We start from the raw sequence: 21,800 nt of genomic DNA, 5'->3' as shown, positions 1-21,800 counted from the left end.
TACGGAATTTACCAATTTTTAGAATTGGTTATTTATATTCGAATCAAGAATCAATACTTGTAGCAATTCATTTTGGACTCATTGATACCTTGGAGACTTTGTAAACTTGAAAAAGTGACTATTGTGGTCGAAAAGTGGCGTAAAAAAAAATTGGAACAAGGTAAGTCGAAAAACGACCTATCATCGTTTAGGGGATGAGTCATGCTTTCAAATAAGCCAAGAAATACAGACATCGCCAATTTTATGGTTGCCTGACATCATTTTGAACGAAAAACAATATTTTTTACGTGTTAATTAGATGGGAAACCTAAATCCTCGTTGAGCGACTTCTAAACTTCAAGCTACAGCGCCCTCCTTGAACGAGGACCTCTTTAATGTCAAAACCTAAAGTTTTGAGTGGTAGGAGCGAAGAAAAAAAAAAAGTTCATTTTCGACACACCCTAATATATATATATATAGATGTTGTAGACACCAAGATTGAAAATGAATTTCATAAACGTCTATCACGCGTAGATCAGAAATACCAATAAAACGTACATTATAATAGTCGAAGATATACGTTCATAAAACAATCAATATACTGCTGTGCAATGGTGAATAGGAAGTATGATAAACGTCTAATTAAAGTTGCTGGCAGTTGTGTCATGAATGAATATTATATGTTGTGATTACCAAAATCATAAACGAATTTCGTGAACGTTAATAGCTCGTAATTTGTAAATTCAAATGAAACGATTCTGATAAAACGTTGAAAGATGGAGTACCAACATCGTTAAACATATAAGTTTTAAACGATTTTCGTACGAATAATGAACAAATATACTATACGTTGCTTTTGCTATAATAATACGTATTTTAAACTTCTGTATAATGAAATACGCATAATAAACAGAGTAATCATACGAATAATATCCATCCGAAATATTACAGTATATGTGATACGGTTGAATTTTATACTTATACCATTATTAAACGACTTCGACGTTTCATATACGAAATTTATACTGGTGTGTGTTTATTGGGGATGTGCCAGCTGAAATGCTCGCTGCAGCGAAGGAAATAGCATTAAATTCATTGCCGAACATTTCCAAACAAAAGTACACAAAAGTGTACAACGAATTTAAAAAATGGCGCAGCACAAAGAAGACAACGTCATTCGCCGAAACTGTTTTACTTGTGTATTTTAATGAAATGTCTACGCAGTACGCTCCATCGACACTATGGGCTAGATATTCTATGCTAAAAACTACTATGAAAGCATATGATAATATCGATATCAGTACATATACACAATTGCTAGGATTGCTAAACAAGAACAACTCGGGGTATAAACCCAAAAAATCCAACGTATTCACCACAGCTGATGTGTCCAAATTTCTTAAAGAAGCACCAGATACAGAGTATCTTGTAATGAAGGCATGTATACATACATGTATATTAATTTCTGTATAGCGACACTAGTCGTGAATTGAAAAAATCAAGCTCAGAAGTCTAAAAATTCTTCGAAATTGATTGCGTCACACGTAAAATTCGTTTTGTTATTAGAAAACTTAATATAATCTCTTTTATAGGCGTTACTAGTAATGGAAATTTCCGGTGCTTGTCGAAGGGAAGAACTGTCTAACTTATGTATGGATGACGTAAAATATCATGGTACTTTTTTGTTCGTAACGTTGCAAATAACAAAAACTAAAATTGTGAGAAGATTTACGGTAGTAGGTGAATTTTACAAAATAGTGAAAAAGTATATGGAAAAACGCCCAAATAACTCCAAAACAAACAGATTCTTTTTGACATATAGAGCAGGAAAATGTGTGTTACAGCCTCTTGGCATTAATACGGTTGGAGGCGTACCTCAAAAAATTGCAAAATATCTTCAACTAGAAAATCCTGAACTCTATACGGGTCATACGTTTCGAAGATCGTCTGCTACGATACTAGTTGACGCAGGAGCAGATATAACAGTTTTGAAAAGACACGGCGGGTGGAAATCGAACACAGTCGCAGAAGGATATATTGAAGATTCCATGCAGAACAAAAAAGCAATCGGTCATTGTATTGAAAGTGCTATACCGTCCGGATCAAAGAATTCGAAGCGCTTGAAACTCAACGAAGATACGAGTATAGCAGAAAATGAAGAATCATAAATTTTTGATAATACGTTGTATCCAAATCCGTCTGAAAATGCTCATGTATGTACTGATACCCCAAAAGTAACAGTGATTCCTGAAACTCCTAAAGAGTCGTATGAAAATTGTAGAAACAGACTTGATATTGGAAATAATCAAACAAATCAGGCACCAGAAACCATTAAAAATGTATCTATAACCACATCAGAGTCATTAAAAAATATACCGTTTCATTTTGTAAATTGTAACGTTACGATAAATATTAATAATAATTGAAAATAATAAATAAATCAGATTTTTCTTAATTTAATAAATTTATAACAGTTCTATAATTAGTTTTTTTGGGGCGGGGGGGCTTCGCCCCCCCGAACCCCCCCGTCCCAGCGCCCCAACGCTACCGTTCTATACGTTTCAATTATTCAAAATTGTAGTATCCGTAACGGGTAGAGTGAGCTAGCGAGGATATGAGAGGGTGTGTGTGTGGTCAAGAGACGAGTCAATTGTCGCCGAGCCGTGCTGGTGTCCGGCTCGAGGATTGTATGAACTAATAAAGGGTTTGGAAGAAATCATAATCGTGTGTTTCCCTAAATACCCTACAGTGGCGACGAGGATGGGATAAGTGTGTAACCGAATAAATTAATCGAAAAAAAACTAAACGAGCAAATTAATCGAAAAAGTAATCGAAAAGAAAATTAAGCAAAACAATAAACGGAAAAGTAAAACGTGCTGATGCGGTGTGAAGACGACTGTATAGACTGGAAGACTATAGAAAACGCAGTGTACAGTGGAAAGACCACGTGGATTTACGCGTTAACTAAAGTTGAATTGGTAGAGATTTGCAAACGGTGGGAGGTGATTGAACAAACGAATGCGTCAATAGACGTGATCCGACAAAAACTTTCGCGGTTCGTAAAAGAACAAGGCCCGTTTCTGGAATTATTAAATAAGTTCGAAATCGTAGAAGACCTTGAAGAATCAGCCATGGCGGCCGCATCGTGGTTTGGCAATATAGAACCCTTTCGTAAAGGAGGAAATTGGAGTGCGTTTGTGCAGCAGTTAGAGGCATTTAGTATGTTGAACAACATTGCGGCGGACAAGAAAGCAGCATTACTGCTAACACAGGTGTCTCAAGAAGTGTTCGCCGAGATTCCGGCGATCTGCGAGACCGAAACACCATTGTCTCTAACGTACGAGGCACTGAAAGAAAAACTCGAGAGCCATTATCAACCAAAGCCGAATCAGCAGTTACAGCGGTTCTCGTTCCGAGCACGTAAACAAGGTCGTAACGAGTCAATACGAGACTTTGTGACAGCGCTGAGATCTCTGGCGTTGAAATGCCAATTCCAAACAAATGGAATAAATAGCCAGTTAAAGGATCAATTGATAACGGGGGTATATAATCAACGCGTTCGGTACGAATTATTGAAGGCATCGGCCGACGAATCTTTCGAGAACTTGCTACGGCTGGCGAAAACGGTCGAGCTCGCCGACGCAAAAGCCGCGAGTTTAGGAACTCCGAACGTTGTAAACACAGGATCGACCCCGGACAATAATACAACGGTGGCACAAGACGCAGATATACACACGATACAAACGGGACGAAACAGAACCGCGACCAATCGAGGCAGAGGGAATTTCTACGGCCAAGCGTCGCATAGAGGATGGTCAGCCCCACGGGGCGGGGGCAGAGGACAACAACGATCTCAAAATCAACAAAGCCAAGGCGCCGGGCGTACTGCGGGAAGCGAGAGGATCTGTTTTTGCTGCGGTGGCACCAATCACATAAAAGCAAATTGCTCGCTACAAAATAAATATTGCAGCGAGTGTGGAAACCAAGGCCACATTTTCAAAATGTGCAGACGCGCCGGACGAGGTGGCCAAACTCGAAACCAAAACTACGTGGGAGATGGGGAGACAGCCGAGACACAAGAGCATTTGCGCGAAGAGTTCTCCGAGGACGAAGAGCGATTTGCGAGCGATTTTTGGCCAGTTCGAGAGAGCGGTAATGTGGAATGCGAGTTAAAAAAAAAAGTCAATCCGCAGTTTGTAACGATTAAAGTCAATAACATACCATTGAAAATGGAGATAGATTCGGGTGCGGGAGTATCGGCCATATCAAAGAATTGCTACGAAAAATGGTTTGCGGAAATACCATTAATAACAGCGAAGATTTCATTGCGGACATACGATAAGCAGAAATTACCAACACTAGGGTACATTCAAGTCGAAGCAGAGAAAAACTATGTTAAAAGCAAGGAATTATTATATGTAGTTAGCGAAGGTAGCTGGCCGATAATGGGCAGAAGTTGGCTGCAGGCATTTGGGATGTGGCCGCTAGTTTTTCCAAACGATCCGCGAGAACATATAAATAGTACCATCGCCCAAACAGGTGACGATGACGTGACAAAAAGAAAACAAATAACATGTCAACTCCAAAAAGAATTTTCAGGCGTGTTCGCAGCGGGTATCGGAACGTTCACTAAAGGCGAATTGAAATTAACGTTGATTGAGGGAGCCACGCCGAAATTTCTGCAGCCAAGAAAAATGCCCTGGGCATTGCGCGATAAAGTAGAGAATGAATTAGCCAGATTACAGCAGCTTGCAATTATATCACCAGTAGAATATTCCGATTGGGGCACGCCAATTGTGCCAGTTTTGAAGAGTAACGGTACATTACGTTTGTGCGGAGATTATAAAGTGACTTTAAATAAATATCTTGAGGTCGATCGCTACCCCTTACCGCGAGTTGAAGAAGTTTTAGAGACATTAAGAGGTGGAAAAATATTCACAAAATTGGACCTATCAGAAGCCTACCAACAGCTACCATTAACACAAGAATCTCAAAAACTAGTGGTAATCAGTACTCATATCGGATTGTTTAAATACCACAGGTTGCCGTACGGGGTAGCGACGGGACCAGGATCATTTCAAAGGGTCATGACTTCTCTATTATTAGGCATACCGGGCACGATCGTTTTTATTGACGATATTCTCATTACAGCGGCAACACTAGAAATACATACAGACAGAGTGCGAGAGGTACTAAAGGGTTTAAACGAGGGAGGTTTGCGTTCAAAATTCGAAAAATGTAAATTCTTTAAAAACGAGGTGTGTTATTTGGGGTTTCGTATTAACGAAGAAGGGATTCGACCCTTAGAGGCGAAAATAAAGAGTGTAAAAGATGCACCAAAGCCAAAGGACGTGTCGGAATTGAGAAGCTTTTTGGGGTCGATCAATTATTACGGTCGTTTTATTGAAAATATGGCCCAGAAATTGCGGGCTCTTTACGAATGTCTCGAGAAAGATAAATTCGAGTGGACGGAGGTCTGCGACAAAACTTTTGAAAAAATCAAACGCGAACTCGTGTCCGATAAAATCTTAGCGCACTTCGACCCCCAAAAGCAGACAGTTCTCACTTGCGATGCATCCCCGTATGGGATAAGTGCCGTGTTGGCGCACAGAGATGAGGAAGGTAACGATCGACCGATATGTTTCGCGAGCCGGACTTTAACGAGTACCGAGCGAAATTACACGCATCTGGATAAAGAAGGCCTGGCAATCATTTTTGGGGTGCGCAAATATTTCGAATATCTGTACGGACATAAATTCATATTACAAACAGATTCAGCAGCTTTAGCGCGTATATTCGATCCGAGTAAAGCGATCCCAGAGATCGCAGCAGCACGATTGCAAAGATGGGCACTATTTCTCGCGCCGTTTGAGTATACTATTAAGCACATTCAAGGGAAAAAAAATTATGCAGACTGGTTAAGTAGACTACCATTGCCGAAAACAAAAGATGATGCTAAAGAATTTCCGATTTTACAGAATACGATGTATACCCATGTGAATTGCGTTAAAGACTATGATTTCGCGACCCTCGATTGGAAGGCGGTAAGAAAATGTACACGGGAAGATGAAACTTTGAGCAAAGTAATACGATATTGTATGGATGGTTGGGAACAAAATCTCCGATTGACGAAAGTCTTAAAACTTTCTGGAATAAGCGCGAATCATTAACAATTGATCAAGGTTGCGTCTTATGGGGACACCGAGTGGTGATTCCAAATAAACTAAGAGAGATAGTACTTAAAGAGTTACATTACAGTCATTTTGGTGTTACAAGAATGAAAGCGCTCGCTCGATCTTTTGTGTGGTGGCCGGAAATTAATAAACAAATTGAGTCAATCACGCAGGCATGCCGCGCTTGTTTAGAAACAAGAAAATCGCCGCCGAAAATTGCTTTGAACCATGGGCCTAGGCTGTAGTAAGGTCTGCTGCTTCTTTTCAGCCTCGTTTTGTTCTGCTACAATCGAACCATCACACTTGATCAACTGGTTTGCGTGTCTTTTCCAAACTGTCTTTTCGTCGATGCGAATGAGATACGTGACGCCCGCTATTAATTCTTTCTCTACAGTGCCCGGTTTCCACGCTGCTTTTCCCCCCTGTTTATATTCTCGAGACCAATAGTTTAGCACTCGGCAGAGAACTCAAAACTCGTTTTTCACGACTTCGGCCGACGCCGGTCAACGAGTGCATAGTCACCCATCAATCGCGTCAAATTCAAAATTATGCGGGGAAAAGAGAGAGTACATTAAAAGTCGGTGATTCGGTGATGGCTCGAGAATATAAACAGGGGGGAAAAGCAGCGTGGAAACCGGGCACTGTAGAGAAAGAATTAATAGCGGGCGTCACGTATCTCATTCGCATCGACGAAAAGACAGTTTGGAAAAGACACGCAAACCAGTTGATCAAGTGTGATGGTTCGATTGTAGCAGAACAAAACGAGGCTGAAAAGAAGCAGCAGACCTTACTACAGCCTAGGCCCATGGTTCGTCGATCGGAGCGGTTACAAAATAAGAAGGGGTAGATGTAGTATCCGTAACGGGTAGAGTGAGCTAGCGAGGATATGAGAGGGTGTGTGTGTGGTCAAGAGACGAGTCAATTGTTGTCGCCGAGCCGTGCTGGTGTCCGGCTCGAGGATTGTATGAACTAATAAAGGGTTTGGAAGAAATCATAATCGTGTGTTTCCCTAAATACCCTATATTATATAGTATTTATTATATAGTAGTGGTCGAACTTTGCGCAACTTAATAGGAAAAATAGTATACGATACTCGTGCGCACGTAGGTAATCCCGAACGACCTACTTTGCGCACTCGTATCGTCATGTACTATTTTCTTGCCTCATAATTTTCATCAGTTATAACTGACAGGTCCAGCAGTATATGCGGGCTGTACACCAATTGATCCTCCAGAATATTTTTGCACTTTATGCAGGTTCTTCTTGTCACCAAAGCATCATCGATAGCTTCTTGCATCATATGAAATCCGTCGTTCAACAATATATCAACGTTAACAGAGATTGTAACGCAAGGATGACTGTTTTGATAGCCGCAACATGAAGAATTTTTTGTACAACTTGGCTGTTGAGCAAAAAGGTAATCGGCCAAGTGGCTAACATTGCAATGAGCATCTAGACGCGTTATTGTCCTAGTGAACAAGATCTTTGCATCTTCAAACAAGTTCAATTCCAACAGAATATTAGCTCTTTCCACGTAATGTTTGGCATTGATTTTCTTCTTTTTCAGCACTGTGAGAGCCAATTGAATGATAGGACTTGAGGATGAGGCAATTTCATAGTGGTAACTCTTGTGACACGCAATACCACTCAAAATTACTTGGAATATCGAATTTAAAGGACATGTTCCAATGACAGAAATGCTTTTCTTTTTGATAGTCATGCAACCCTTCAGAAGACCATTTTGAAACATTGGTAGCTGTGGATTGCGTATGTCCTTAATGTAGCCCCATACTGGGCATTTGTCGAGACATGTCTGCTTGTATCTTTTTTTGGTATTGGGTTCTTCATCAGTTATCTTATCCATATGAATTTTTTCAGCTTCATTTCCCCAATTTTCGTTAATATACCACTGCTTAAGGGGTTAGGTGGGTTTCAAACGCTCAAAATAGGTACATTTTTATGAATTTTTTTTTATTTAATCAACAAAATATTTCATTCCATCAATTTAACACATAAAAGATACATATTTTATAAGTAGTTTGTGAAATTTTCATTGAAAAATATTGAAAATTAAGGCGTGGACACGTCGTCTGCTATGACCCCTCAAAAAAAGTTCTCTCGGCGTAGTCAGGATAACTCATGACAGATTCATCTGAAATGCAAAAACCAAAAATTTTCTGTTAGTAGATGTTTAAAACTCGTGTTTGGACGAAGGAAAAAAAAAAAACAAAAATCACATTTTTGGCGGCGTTGAAAACAAAAAACCCTTATTTTGAGTAAAATTTGCACCCTTCATGGCCTTGAAAAATTACTTGGAATAGAAAAAAAAAAAAATTCCTTCGTTCAAGCACGAGATAATGTTATTTTGAAGAAGTGTGCAAAATTTGAAAGAGATCGGTTTATAAGTTTTCGAGAAATCGTGACTACCGATTTCAAAAATGTAGTTTCGAGAAAAACGCGATTGAAGATTTCCAGAATAGTAGCCAATAATCGTACTTACACCGTATAATGATGCAAACCCACGTTTTTTCCACGTGCCATCACCTGACACGGTAACATCTGTCGTATCTTCAACATTATTTTCATCACACGTTAATTCTTTTTCTTGATTTGCAGCAGACAACCTCCATATACCTGCGTCACGCTTGGTTATAGCCTGATGGGTGAAACATCCAAAGGCTATATCTCTTAGAATATGACTTGGATAGTTTTAAAATTTCAAAGGAATATTCTCAACATATTCAATTATAAGATAAGCAAAAAAAAAATTCGATTTTTTGAAATCTTGAAACCCACCTAACCCCTTAAATTCAATAGGCGTGCTGGTCTGGCGGTTTTCATCGATAGTGAATGTTCAAGCATTCCCTACAAGACTGTTCGTAGATTCTATTGCATTTGTGTCCGATCCAACTGTCACTGAATGGTTGACAAGTTGTTGTTTCGAAATAATATGACTCCCATCAATCTCAGATAAGAAATCAGTGCCATGATCTTTATTTTTACTGAAATCAGATTCTTCGAATTCGTTCGCAGAAGAATAAATGTTAGCAGGTAGGTCTGATTTTTTCTTTGATTGCCCTCGGTTCTGGTCGCTAATTGTTATCCTATCGCCCTCGTTTGATGCAAGCTTTACCTTACCATCTAGATGCTCGTTAATATGTTGTAAAACGAATTTATCGGGGCGAGTTGGTAGGATGCCTTTCAACGATCTTTTCATGTCAACAATCTCTGCTTCTATGGCAGAAGATGTAGCAATAATTTGACCCCGTTTGAAGTGAGGTCGCATTACACCGGTCCACAGCGATGCGTAGGGCATAAGTTGTTTTTTGAATTGCTTGGCGAATTCAGGATCGTTGCAACCGTTTATTATACTTCCGCTTTTCGATTGTTCAGCAAGATTTTGTGCGGTGCGTTAAATTGTATCCGCCCACATTTTCCAATCAGTATCGGAAGCACGATCGTTCTGTGAATCATCGTCTCTATCTTTATCGTCTTTTTCTTGGCAGCCTTCATTAGCCAGTCCATCGCAGTGATCTTCTTCGTCACTTAGAGATGTGCCACGTATCACATCGTTTATCAATTGTATTCGTATTTCAGAATGTACTGCCACGTTATTATTCGTATAACCAATGAATTCGCTCAAAGATACTACGAGTACTTTTTTTTTTCAGCGGTGAAGGGGAAATCTTCAAAAGACATCCGGTTGTTCAGGTGGATGTCATCGGATAGTGCCGGATTTTTACCGGCTAAAGCCCCTCCGCCGCTCATCACCCAGGACGAGGCGGAACCGCTTTCGCATTACTTCACCTCGTCCCTGTGGCCGGCCTGTTCTCCTGGCCTCTCGCCCACACGCACAGCGTGTCTTGCTGCCGGCTCGCGGAATCTGCTGTCACAGCAGTTCCGACCCAGCTCATGCTTATTTACCTACTTAACTAACTACCTGCTACCTGCTAACGCAGTTGCGTTTATTAATTTTGCGTTAGTATGCCTTATACTACCTTAGTTTACCTATAACGCAATAGCGCATCATGTTAGTATACTTTATACTATTCCCCACCCCCGCGCAATAGCGCTTCAGCCTATGTTAGACAGTATGTGTTAGCACTCGCAACACGTTGGTTTACCTTAACCTTAATCTCTACGTCACTTATTATATAATGCTGCTCCGAGCGTAGTCAGGTCTCCTGTTTGCCGCAGCCTGTGGCCCGCCGGCACGGAATTTTGCTGACACAAGCGTTCCGCTTCGGCATGTTCCAGTTTCGCTTCACTGTCGGCTTGACCCACTGCTGGCGCGGAATTCGCTGACGCATTGTTTTGTTTCGCGCCAGCCTGCTCGCACCTGTCGCAACTTGAGTCACTTAAATTTATATCACATTTCGCTATACCATTTAATCAATTGTTTTGGTATTTTTCGCATTGTCACTTAAGTCGGTCACTTGTCACTCCTGTCCCTTGCAATCCCTTCGGATTAGTATCCCTGCCGTCACTCCTCACCAGCATGCTGCTCGCGCTTTTGTAGTGGCCTTGTCCCCTACCGGTCGTACTGCTTGGCCTGACCTTCCTTGTCAGCCTCCAGTCAGACCTGGTGACCCCATCCTCAACGGTGGTGCGATAGTGCGGGAACATTCGTTCATGCTCCGCCGAGCTGCCACATTAGCAGTTGGCGGTGAACACTATCCCGTCCAGCACCACCGCGTCACGCCAGGAGGGTTGCATTTTCAGCGGGCTGGTCGAGTTGACCAGCTGCTGGGTCCCCCCATACCGTCTCTTTAGGTAGAGGATGGCCCGGTTATTACCTAGGTAATTTACATCACCGTAGGTCATCCGGACCGTCGCTCCCTCCCCCTCTGGCCTGGTCGCCGGAGGCCGAGGCTCCCCTCGTCTGATCTGCCTGGCCGCGTGGTCGGCCGCCAAGTCTTCCACCCTCCTCAAAGTGGCGTCGATACCACCTTTCTCTGGGTGCCCTGTTTCGTGTTCCTTCTGGTCCTTCAGGTCCTTCAGTAGGCCGCCGCTGCGGAAGCACACCGTGTGTGCGTATGATAGATCACACGCGCACCCGGCGCCCCCCCCCCCCCCCCCCCCTCAGCCTGCCTACTAGTCTGGTCACCTGCCTGGCTTGTCGTCCGGGTTGGCCTCCTTGTCTCCTCGTCCTTTCGGCCTCTTCCTTCTCTCGCAGCACCCGGCCTATAAACTGGGCGGCCGCGTTCCATTTTTCCGGGCTCTCCAGCATCGCCTTGGCCAATACAGCGATGCCTTCGACTTGTCCCGTGGCCTTCCTCATTTCCTCCCTGAGTTCCCCCCAAGCCGGGCAGTGGAACCAGGTATGGTCTGCATCATCGTTGGGGTTGCTGCAGTGGTGGCACCTCGGTGTTACCTCCTTACCTATTCGTTTGAGGTACTCACCGAAGCATCCATGGCCCGTGAGGCCCTGGGTGAGATGAAAGTCCATCTGGCCGAACCTTCTGTCCACCCAGGGTACCACTGAGGGTATGGCTTTCGTTGTCCATGCCCCGCTCTCCTCTTCCGACCATTCCTTGTCCCACTCGATTAAGGTCCTCTCTCTCACCTCTTTTCTAAGCCGGTTTCTTGCGGCCTTGCCCAGTCTTCCCTCGGCCTCCGCTGTCGAGATTGCTTTTCGCTCCTTCGCCAGGAAGTGGAGAGGGATCAGGCTGGCGAGCACCATCACGGCTGCTGTTGATACCGTGCGGTACCCGGAGACTACCCTGAGGGCACAGGTCCTCCCCGCCGCTGCTAGCCTCGCCCTGTTCCGGGCGATCTCGAGGGCGTCTGCCCACACCGGGGCGCCGTAGAGCGCCACGGAATATGTGACGCTGGCCAGCAGCCTCCTCCTGGTGTAGGCCGGACCACCTACGTTGGGCATTAGCCTCCCTATCATGCTTGCCACCCTCGTGGCCTTGTCCGCCGCGCTCCGGATGTGGTCGGCAAAGTTCAGTTTGGCGTCGATAATGACGCCTAGGTACTTGGCACTGGCTACCGGTTTAACCCTGTGCTCCTTGACTTTGATCGGGTTCACCCTTAGCTTGTGGCGTCGGGTGAGAACCACGATCTCGGTCTTTTGCTCCGCCAGGTTCAGGCCTCTGTCCGTCAGCCAGCTTAGGGCGGACTCGATGGCCTCCGTGGTCTTCAGTTCCAGCAGCTCAGGGGTTCTTGCCGTTACCACAAGCGCCACATCGTCCGCGAAGCCGATCGCCTTCACTCCGTCGGGTAGGGTCATTCCGAGCAGGTCGTCGTACACGATGTTCCACAGTAGGGGGCCGAGGACCGACCCCTGTGGAACGCCAGCCGACAGGAGACGCTCCTGTTCTCCCTCGCTCCTGTGGTACAGAAGCCGCCTGTTCTCCAGGTAGCTCCCGACCAGCCGAAGGAGGTACGTTGGTATGCCTTGTCTCCTTTCCATTGCCTCTAGAATGACACCATGCCCCACCGCGTTGAAGGCGTTTCTGACATCCAGAAGTGCCATCAAGCAGGGGGTTGAGGAGCGGCCGCGCCTCCTGCTAGCTTTGCTGGCGATCTCCACCACTTCCGTGATCGCCTGCACGGTCGACCTGCTCTTCCTGAACCCATACTGGTTGTCTGCAAGTCCGCCAGATGCATCCAGCGCCGCCTCCAGCCTGGCGTAGATCAGCCGTTCGAGCAGTTTCCCGGTGGTGTCGATCAGACTGATCGGCCGGTACTTCTGCGCTATCCCCGCCTTGGTTTGTCCCTTAGGTAGTAGAACTAGCCTTTGTCTCTTCCACTGGTTGTGGAAGGTACCGCTCGCTAGGCAGGCGTTGTAGCCCCTCAGGAATAGTCCCGGGTTGACATCGACCGCCACCATTATAGCCTCGTTGGGGATCCCATCGGAACCAGGGGCTTTTCCCCTACTGATCTTCCTAGCGGCTTCGACCAGCTCCGCTTCCGTAAACGGTTGCGGCGGGTCCTTTGCGGGCTCTGCCCGGCTAGGCCTTTCGAAGTGGGCGTGGATTGCGAAGAGCTCGTCAAGGGCCCTTTCCACCACCTCTGGGTCGTCCGGTTGCCTGGAACCACCTAATTTCCGGGATACTAACTTATAAGTTAGCCCCCAGGGGTCCTCGTCGACCGTCCTGAGGAGCTCTTCCCAACATCTGGCTCTACTGGCCTTTATCTCATCCCGAAGGGCCTTCCTTGCCGCTTTGTATGCGCCGGTTGCTGTGGTGGTTTCCCCTCTTGCCCTCTGCCGTTGCTCCTGCCTTCTGGCCCTGACACACTGGGATCTGAGGGACGCGATCTTCTCATTCCACCAGTGCGTTGCGGTTTTGCCCTTGGGTGGTCTCCTTTTGGGCATCCCCGCATCACAGGCCTTTACCACGGTGGTCATCAGGACGTCTATCTCGTTTCCTGCTGCGTCCGCGCTGCGCTGCTCCTTTTCCCTTCTGAGGAAGCTCGACATCGCGTCCTTGTCCAGCTTCCTCACCACCCATCCTTTCTTGATGCTGCCAGGTGTTCGAGCGTGCGACCCGTCACTGGGCTTCCACGTCATATAAATATAGTGGTGGTCGCTCAGGCTTTCGTCGTCCAGAACACGCCACCCCGTCACTTCAGCCGCCACCCCTGGGGTTCCTGCCGTCAGGTCGATTACCGACGTGGCTCCCGTGCTGGCCCTCTGCCACGTTGGGGCTGTACCCTCGTTTACGGGAATGAGGTCTAGCCTGGCCAGGAAGTCCGCGACCACCCGACCCCTCTTGTCCCACTTGCTTGACCCCCAGTTTGGCGACTTCGCGTTAAAGTCGCCAGCCACAAGGGTTTTGGTGCCCACCGCTCTGACCGCGCCCTCGAGGTCGTCCAGTTGCCGCTCAAATTCCTCGATGGCCTCGTTAGGCGAGTAGTAGCAGCTGAAGATGGTTAGCCCGCTTACCCTCGCCCAGACGTAGCCAGCGCCCTTGCCACCCGGCTCCGGGTTTCCGGCTAACCTCTTCGTCCCCAGTATGGCAGCATCTCCCCTCGTATCCACCGCCCAGTTTCCCTGCTTTTCCGTGCTGCTTCGAGACTATCAGTATCTCGGCCCCGTGCGCAGCGGCGGTCTGGGTCAGCAGGTCCTGGGCCGCACGGCTCCGGTTAAGGTTTACCTGGAGTATCACTACTCCAGGTCCGCCCCCGGGTCCCGTGGTGGCATGCCTCCTCACTCCTGGCATGTTGTGGTGGGGAACTCGAGCCTCCGCCCGAATGATACACCAAGCGTGGTGGGGGAGAGCATTACTGCCGCAACCCCCGCCGTGCCCGTCTCCCGCGTGGCTGGTGTGCTGTTGTTCACCTTCCTGGTGGCCCTCCTTCCCTGCCGGAGCTTAGCTTTCTGCAGTTCCTCCTTGAACGAACTGCAGCGGCCGCTCCCAGAAAAGTGATATCCTCTCAGACCCCGGTTCTTGCAGGTCAGGCACCTCGGACTAGATCCCCAGCACTCCTTCTCCTTGTGCCCCTCCGTACCCCACTTCCTACAGGCGTTGGAGTTGTCGGGCCCAAGGCACTGCACCGCGTGGTGCCCGTACCCTTGGCACCGGTGGCACCGATCTACCGCGACCCTCTCGTGAATCCGACAGACGGTCCACCCTATTTTGATCTTAGCTAGGGCGATTAGTTTCCGGGCAGTCCGCTCTGGCATTTTGCACAGCGCGGTCTGTGTTCCCCGGAAACCCGGCCTTAGCCTTATCAGTTCCACCAGAGGGGCCTTCAGGGCTTCCGACAGGGCCGCCCTGACTTCCCCCTCCGTGGTTACCTCGTCCAGGTCTCTGACCTCAACGACCATGGACGGCTCCAGGGCCGAGACCTTCGCCTCTCCCCCCAGAACCCCCCTAACCGCCTCGCTCAGAGCCCGGGCACCGCTAACGCCTTTCACTTCTAGGAGGACGTCACCCCCCCTAGTCCTTTTCACCGCCGTGACATTGGCACCGGTCTTGTCTGGGTTCACGCCCCCCTTGATCTTTTTGAGCACGTCGGCGTAGTTACTGCCGCTTGCTACTTTTATTAAGACCGCATCGGGGCGGACCGGCTTCCTTTTGGTCTCACCCTTCGGCTGGCCCTTCGGCTGGGCCACCGCTGGCGTCTTCTGTGATAGCTGTGACAGCTGTGATAGCTGGGGGGCAGTAGTGGCGGGTTTGGTCGGCCTCTTTGGGCGGCCTCTCCTCACCACCTCGCTCCAGGCTTCCCTGCTTCCCTCCTCTTTCTCCTCGGGGCGCGGCCTTTTTTCCGCCGCCCCCGCGGATGGGGAAATCTCCTTCCTCTTCGACGTCGCCGCGTCCTGAACAGTTGCCTGTTGTTGATGCTGCGATGGTTGCCTAGGTTCTCTCGCTGTCTAGGTGGCCTTGTCCCCTGCCACGCGTGGAGCCTTGGCCGCTGCCAGCTCCTCCTCCATTTTCTTCCAGGCTCTTTCGACCTGTCGGCAAAGTCCTTCATGCCCTCGAGAAGGACAATCAGGGACTTCAGGCAGTCCCTCCCGCTTACCTCCGCAACGCTGCTGGTGGCGCTGGGGCAACTCATCGTCCTTGCCCTTTCTTTGGACATGACCTTGGGGATCGCTCCCTTTGGTCCAGACGCGTTGGCCTTCGCCTCCTTTCTCGGTGCCTCCAAGTCGACGAGGACTAGCGGCGTCTGGATTGTCGCTGGCTCCCTCGTCTGGTTCTCCACCCTGTTGGTCCGCTTGGGCGGTGGTGGTGACCTTCGGAGGCTGGTCCTTCTCGCGAAGGGGTCCGCCTCGAAAACTTCGAACTCCATATCTTGGTTGCATTTGTTTGTGTTTGTTTTGTTTGATTAAGACATATTAAGTGTTTTAAGTCTAACGACGTTTCGGCTGTCACGTGCGGAGCGGTCTCGCATGCGACGACTTCACCCTCTTTGTTTTTACCGAGGTTTATATTTAATTTTTCGTGGATTCGGAGGCTAACGTCCTCTACAGGGCGTTCCGTGGGAAATGGTTTGGAGGATTTCAATTATATTGCACCACTATTTTGAAAGGAAGCGAGTAGAAATATTTAATGAAAAACTAAAAGGCAGCAAGGTTATCGACAAGGAAGCTTACAGTATTTTCCTATACTACTCACGTTTTCTCTCTCTTTCTCTCTCTCTCTCTCTCGGTCGCTGCTTCGGCCTCGAAGGTGCCGAAGTTTACACACCTTCACACACTCACTTACAGGCTACACTGCTCTATAGAGTTCGTGGCTTATACGATTGTGCTTATTACTAGCTTCAAAGACTGACGCCGCGACGCGAGATGCTCCGGAATACCGCTTGTAGAATTAGAGGTGTTCTCGCTCTAATCGTCGGTGATTCTAAGTCTGATACTCTTCACACAGCAGCTCTGAAGGAGCCCGGGTTCCGTTGATGTCGTTCTTAGCTGTCTCTAACGGGGACTGTCTTCGCTCGCTCGTCCGACACCCCTTGGAACGTCGGGCGGCGAGCGAGTTTTTCGCTGACTTTGCAACTTCGAACAAAGGCTCGCCTCGCAACGGTCATCCTCGAAGCGCGTGATTTCGCGCTCGCCTCATCCCGGTGTTGATTACACCCGGGATCTGGCGGGCGCGAAGACGCTGACGTTGCTGGCTGTCCAACTACGCCGTTGCGCTTGGCTATACCACGAACTGATTATAATAAAATATTTTATATGGACTAACTAAAACTATGCTTCCTTGTCTCTAGAGATAATAATAATGAAAAATGATAATTGTTATAATCGGGTAAATATGCGGCGCTCGTGACACGGCCATCATGGCAGCTGCACCGCGGTGCAGCATCTGTCCCCGCCGGAAAGAACCCTAACCCCGTACTCGCACGGAAGCTGCTTTCAGCTTGTCGGGTGGTCAGCCCTATCCATGCGATCCCCCCCACCCCCCTTTCCTCTTTAGGGTCTTCCGTCCGGAGGATTCCCCTGTCAATCCGAGCCAGGGTACGCCCCCATTCGGGTAAGACCTTGCCGGAAATACCCTACCAGCTTCGGGTATAAGGAAATACTGATCAGGTAATCCTCCATACATGCACCCGAGGCCCAAGATTTAACCCTCCGATTGGCTCCAGACAGCTGCAAATAGCGGTTTTCCCACATCAAACCTGCGGATTCCTAGGAAACCACAGGAAAGATACAGACATATTTTACAGCCCTGGTCGGCGGATTACTAGTCCGGCCTTGACTAGTCTCGGAGGAACATCCTCAGAGGTCCCGACCACATCCTATTCATTCACTTCCCATTCATCCCTCGCCATTCCCTCACCCAACCTCAGGAGGCTGGGCCGGTTGTGCTTAGTGTTAGTCGCTCGTCCAGTCTCGCCTTTGCCGAGGGACTTTGGAGCCCTAGTCATTGGGTCCACTGGATTCATTGCGACCGCCAAGCCCCTACACCACGACAAGGTGACAACCGACGTAGGGGACTACGAGTACTGCTTCGAAGAAGTCAGCCAGGGTTCTTAGATCCGACATCTAATAGGCCTGCGCTACGCAACGCTTGAAGAAATTACGAAAAGCGGGACCTCTACTATGTAAGCATTTCCACCTACTCACCATGTGTACTAAGTGACTCACATCAAGTCGTATATAAGTTTTTGGAAGTGTACTTTGATGTAGTACTGCAACGCCATAGCATCTCTGAAAGTAGTCCTGAAGATCATAGCACATACCAAAGACTTTGGCAACTGCGATTAGAAGAGCCCATCCAAAATCTGTTACTACGATCGACGGAATAGGTGCACCTTTCGTGAGGATGTACCACACGAAATAGCCTATTGCTAGAGCAGTTTGATGCGCAGATATCATCTGAAATACCGGAACACTACCTTTATCGATAATGACCATACACTGGTATAAGAATATTGCTGGATCGTGCTTTCCTTCTCGTTTAGCAATCCCACCAGTCGCAGCAATAGTGAAAATTACGTCAGAATTTTTTTTACAGCGTTCGGTATAAATCTGCTGTTGCTCCGGCGCGCAGCGTCCAATAAATGCAATAGAATTTTTCAAGGCCTATTTTATGAACAGTGCCTTGTAAATACTTGTTTTTTTTTTTTTTGTTAAAATAAAAGAAACAAAGAGGTGAATTCGATGGACAGGCTTACAAAACAATATGACGAGAACGATGATAAATATGATATTGACTCTCCATTGAATAAATTAAATATAAATAAAATATAAATGAAATATAAATAAAATATAAAAGAAATATAAATAACATGTAAATAAAACGTGAGTGAAAAATAAATAAAAGATCAATAAAATCTAAAGGGAATATAAATATGGTATAAATAAAATGGAGATTAAATATAACTAAATATATAAATAACATGTAATACCTCTTTAAAACCTATCCATAGTCAAAATAATTAAAAATTACACATTCATTCAAACATTCACAAATAATAATATAATAATATTTATTTATTGTTTCAAAGACCAGTACAAGTCTATAACAATCGGTTAGATAATACAATACATTTTAGCTAGAGTTTGCAAAATACAATAAAATAAAATACAATAAAATACAATAAAATAAAATTTACAAAATAAACCAGCAATTAAGAGATACATGTATAAGTAAGTAATAGCATGGCCGGGCAATCAGCAGAGGTGACGACTTGGGGATTATTCATTTAAGCAGAAAGCTCTGAGGCGGCAACATTGTTGAATATAGAAGAAGGTATTTTTAATCAGTGAGGTATCACTGCTATTCAGGAAATTCCAGCGGAGATCAGTTGGAGTCACTGCAGAAGTCACGAACGGTTTGCGATAGGGCTCAAAAATTGGGCAGTTGAAGAAGAAATGCTCGAGAGTATCAGGCTGATTAGTGTTACAGATGGGGCACAGCAGCCCTGGGTTGAATTTGTAAATTGTCTGGTTGAATGCTAGGCGGAAATGGTACTTGCTGGCTAATCTAACTTGCAGGAGCGCTATAAGTACTGTGACGTGGATTTTTCTGCACCTCGGTTACTCGGAGCAAATAACCGGGAACTTACCGCGTGCACAATAATTTGGCGTCCACGATGTACCCTGGATCTAAAACAATGTCGCGAAGTTTGTTGGGCGCCTGGCGTGATCAACACGCCTCGAAATCGTTAATACGACACACACCGCGACTATATGCTCGGTAGCTCAGTACCGCGGAGAGGGGAGGGGTAAAGTTTGGGTCGAGAGAATTGCAACACAGGTACGCCAACACGTGATGTGGCTTAATTACTATAAAATCCCAATGATATATTTCTCATCAGCGATACAACAAAAACAAAAGAAATAAAAGTAAATAATACAAAAAAAAAATAAAAGGAATGATAACGCGACCACGCAAGTCGTCCTTCGCGATTCCAACTACAATTTCACTTTTACCTAAACTAAATACGAAAGGTAAAAATACTCCAAATAAAAAAAAATAAAAATAAAAAAAAATAATAACAAACAAACAAAACACAAAAAAAAAGTTGAATAAATCTAGGAGACCTCTACGGCCTACGTGCGCTAGTCGCCGTCTTAACAATATCCTACTTCCTAAAAACCAAAAACAAAATCGGGCTCGACGCGCTGCCCGCGAACGTCCTCTACACAATGGCGCTGATCGCCAACTTAATACTAACTGATAATACAAACAAAAAAAAAAAGAAGAAAGAAAAAAAAAGAATATCAAATAACTAAAAAGAATATTAAATAACTAAAGTGATGCGAGGCTCGTCGCGACACCCGCGATCCTCCTCTAAAAACGCATACGCTTATCAGCACGCACCCGAGCTTCACTTCCTCGGCGACGGCGGGTCGCAGTCGCGAATTCGAATGCTCCCCGTGATTGCTCGCGACCTGTACGATAATCGAAGCTGTGCCGGATGACGTGAATTGACCCCGTGTAACGGACTTCGGTCACACTCAAGCTCGAGACAATAACGTCTCGGCTCAACCCGTGGCTCGACTCGATTTTCTGGATTCCCCGAAGTTAACGTTACTCTCTCACGCGCAACTCAGGCTACGGTCACCAAGCAAAAGAATCGGCAAACGAATTTCGAGTACTTTTCGACACGCAAACTACCAAAAGGCGAGCCTTCATCTGATCAGCCTGTACTCAATTACCCTCGAAATTCGATCGCGAGAATGTTAGCAACGCTTACCGCTCCACATCCAATTGACAAAGGGACCAACTCCCTCGTGTCGGCTCATTCTCCTCGCAATCACTCAAAACTCAAAATACCAAAAAAAAACGCACAATCGCTCCGTTCACTCGCTCTCGTGAACCGCCAGAACTCGAGTGATCTCGGATGGTCGCAACGCCGATCTCGTCGCGCGAATTTTTCGTGACGTCATCACCCTAAGAATGCGCAACAATCGATCGGTCATCGATTTTGGGGATTGCGCAACTTGCCGCGCACCTGTCGTCTCTACGCGGCGCAGAACTTAAGGCTAGATCGCGATGTCGTCTCCCGCGCAGCTCTACGTAGTCCTGGGGTTGGGCGGGGTGGTGCTCCCTCGTCGCTAGCTGGTACCTCGCGGTTGCCTTGGTTGGGCGTAAGCGGGGTGAGCGGGGAGGCTGCGGCGCGCCGGCCGCCAGCGGGAATCGCGTCCGCCTTGGATTCCCGCGCTGCAGGGATCTGCGTTGCCTCCCCCTCCGCAGCCTCGGTATCCTTCCCGCGAGATCGTCGTGATTTCGCCTTGCCTCGGAAGATGTTCGGTGTCGGAGTTGGTCACTGGAGGGTAGCCGGTGCACTCAAAAAAAATAAAAAAAAACAAAAACCTGAAATATCTTGTTCGCAATGCTCTATTTCGTCCCGGTCGAAGCTCGGGTGCGTGACTCCAGTTCTGGCGCTCTCTGAAATTATTCCGCGACTCGATTTTCTAGACCCTTATCCCTGGATCTCGCCCAGGGTTCAGGGAGTCTCTTGTAACGGGCAGGCCTAACCGAACTGCCACGTTACAGTACATTGAAATTAACTCTTCTATTCAAAATTTCAGCCTTATTGCCAGCCACAGGTCTTTGAAGTTGCAGTTGTAGGTAGTGTGCGTTATTCGCTCTTCTCCGGTCTTCTTGTAGAAGATGGTTTTTGAGTTTAGCAAGAAAGTAATGCTTAAAGGCTTTCCAAGTTTCTATCTCAAGTTTTTCAAGAGCTGGGATAAGTTCTGGTGCAAATTTACTGATTTGGTTGAGAAACAAAGCGAGCCAGTTATATTTATCGTTGCTGTTGAAGTTCCTGAGTGCCATAAGGTGGCGTAGGCATATTTTCGGATATCTATCTTCTTCCATTTCTAGGATTTTAATAATCCAGTTCCACGTAGCTGTGATGACTTGGAGTGCTAGCGGCAATCTGCCTAGTTCAACTCTCAGTAAGGCACCTTCAGTGCTTCTTGGCATACCAAAAATTCTCTTAAAGAATTCCACTTGGACTTGTTCGATCATATCTAAGTATCTAATAGCCCAGATTGGTGAGGCGTATATTAAGGTTGAGACAACGATGCTGTCAAATAATTTGTTAATACACTCGAACGAATCTGTTTTTGCTTTTATGAGGGTAGGGTGTACAGCACTGAATGCCATTTTGGCTTTATTTATCGCAGCCAATGCTGTCGGTCTGCTAAATCCTGATGTCGTGATTTTTAAGCCCAGGTATTCGTAAGAGTTTGTGATGTCAATTACCTTGTCACCATAATGAAACTGTTTTAAGTTT

The 21,800-nt window shown here is 46.5% G+C and overlaps 1 protein-coding gene across 1 annotated transcript; it reads left to right on the top strand.

Annotated features, from left to right (window-relative positions):
* Nucleotides 1–3,110: 3,110 nt before the first annotated feature.
* LOC124214345 (uncharacterized) lies at nt 3,111–6,999 on the top strand. Its single transcript, XM_046616610.1, has 3 exons — nt 3,111–5,601; nt 5,752–6,023; nt 6,547–6,999. Exons 1-3 carry the CDS (start codon nt 3,111–3,113, stop codon nt 6,997–6,999), a joined length of 3,216 nt encoding a protein of 1,071 aa, XP_046472566.1.
* The last annotated feature ends 14,801 nt before the right edge of the window (nt 7,000–21,800 follow it).

This window comes from Neodiprion pinetum, chromosome 3, assembly GCF_021155775.2.
Source record: "Neodiprion pinetum isolate iyNeoPine1 chromosome 3, iyNeoPine1.2, whole genome shotgun sequence".
Taxonomy (NCBI): Eukaryota; Metazoa; Arthropoda; class Insecta; order Hymenoptera; family Diprionidae; genus Neodiprion; species Neodiprion pinetum.
This window is presented reverse-complemented; position numbering and strand designations above follow the sequence as displayed.

Excerpts from the sequence above, each read along its gene's own strand:
- LOC124214345 (XM_046616610.1), top strand. The coding sequence starts at position 3,111 with ATGGCGGCCGCATCGTGGTTTGGCAATATAGAACCCTTTCGTAAAGGA. Across the intron at positions 5,602-5,751 it reads GGCGCACAGAGATGAGGAAG|ATTCAGCAGCTTTAGCGCGT; the intron begins GTAACGATCGAC and ends TATTACAAACAG. Across the intron at positions 6,024-6,546 it reads CGACCCTCGATTGGAAGGCG|TGCCCGGTTTCCACGCTGCT; the intron begins GTAAGAAAATGT and ends CTTTCTCTACAG.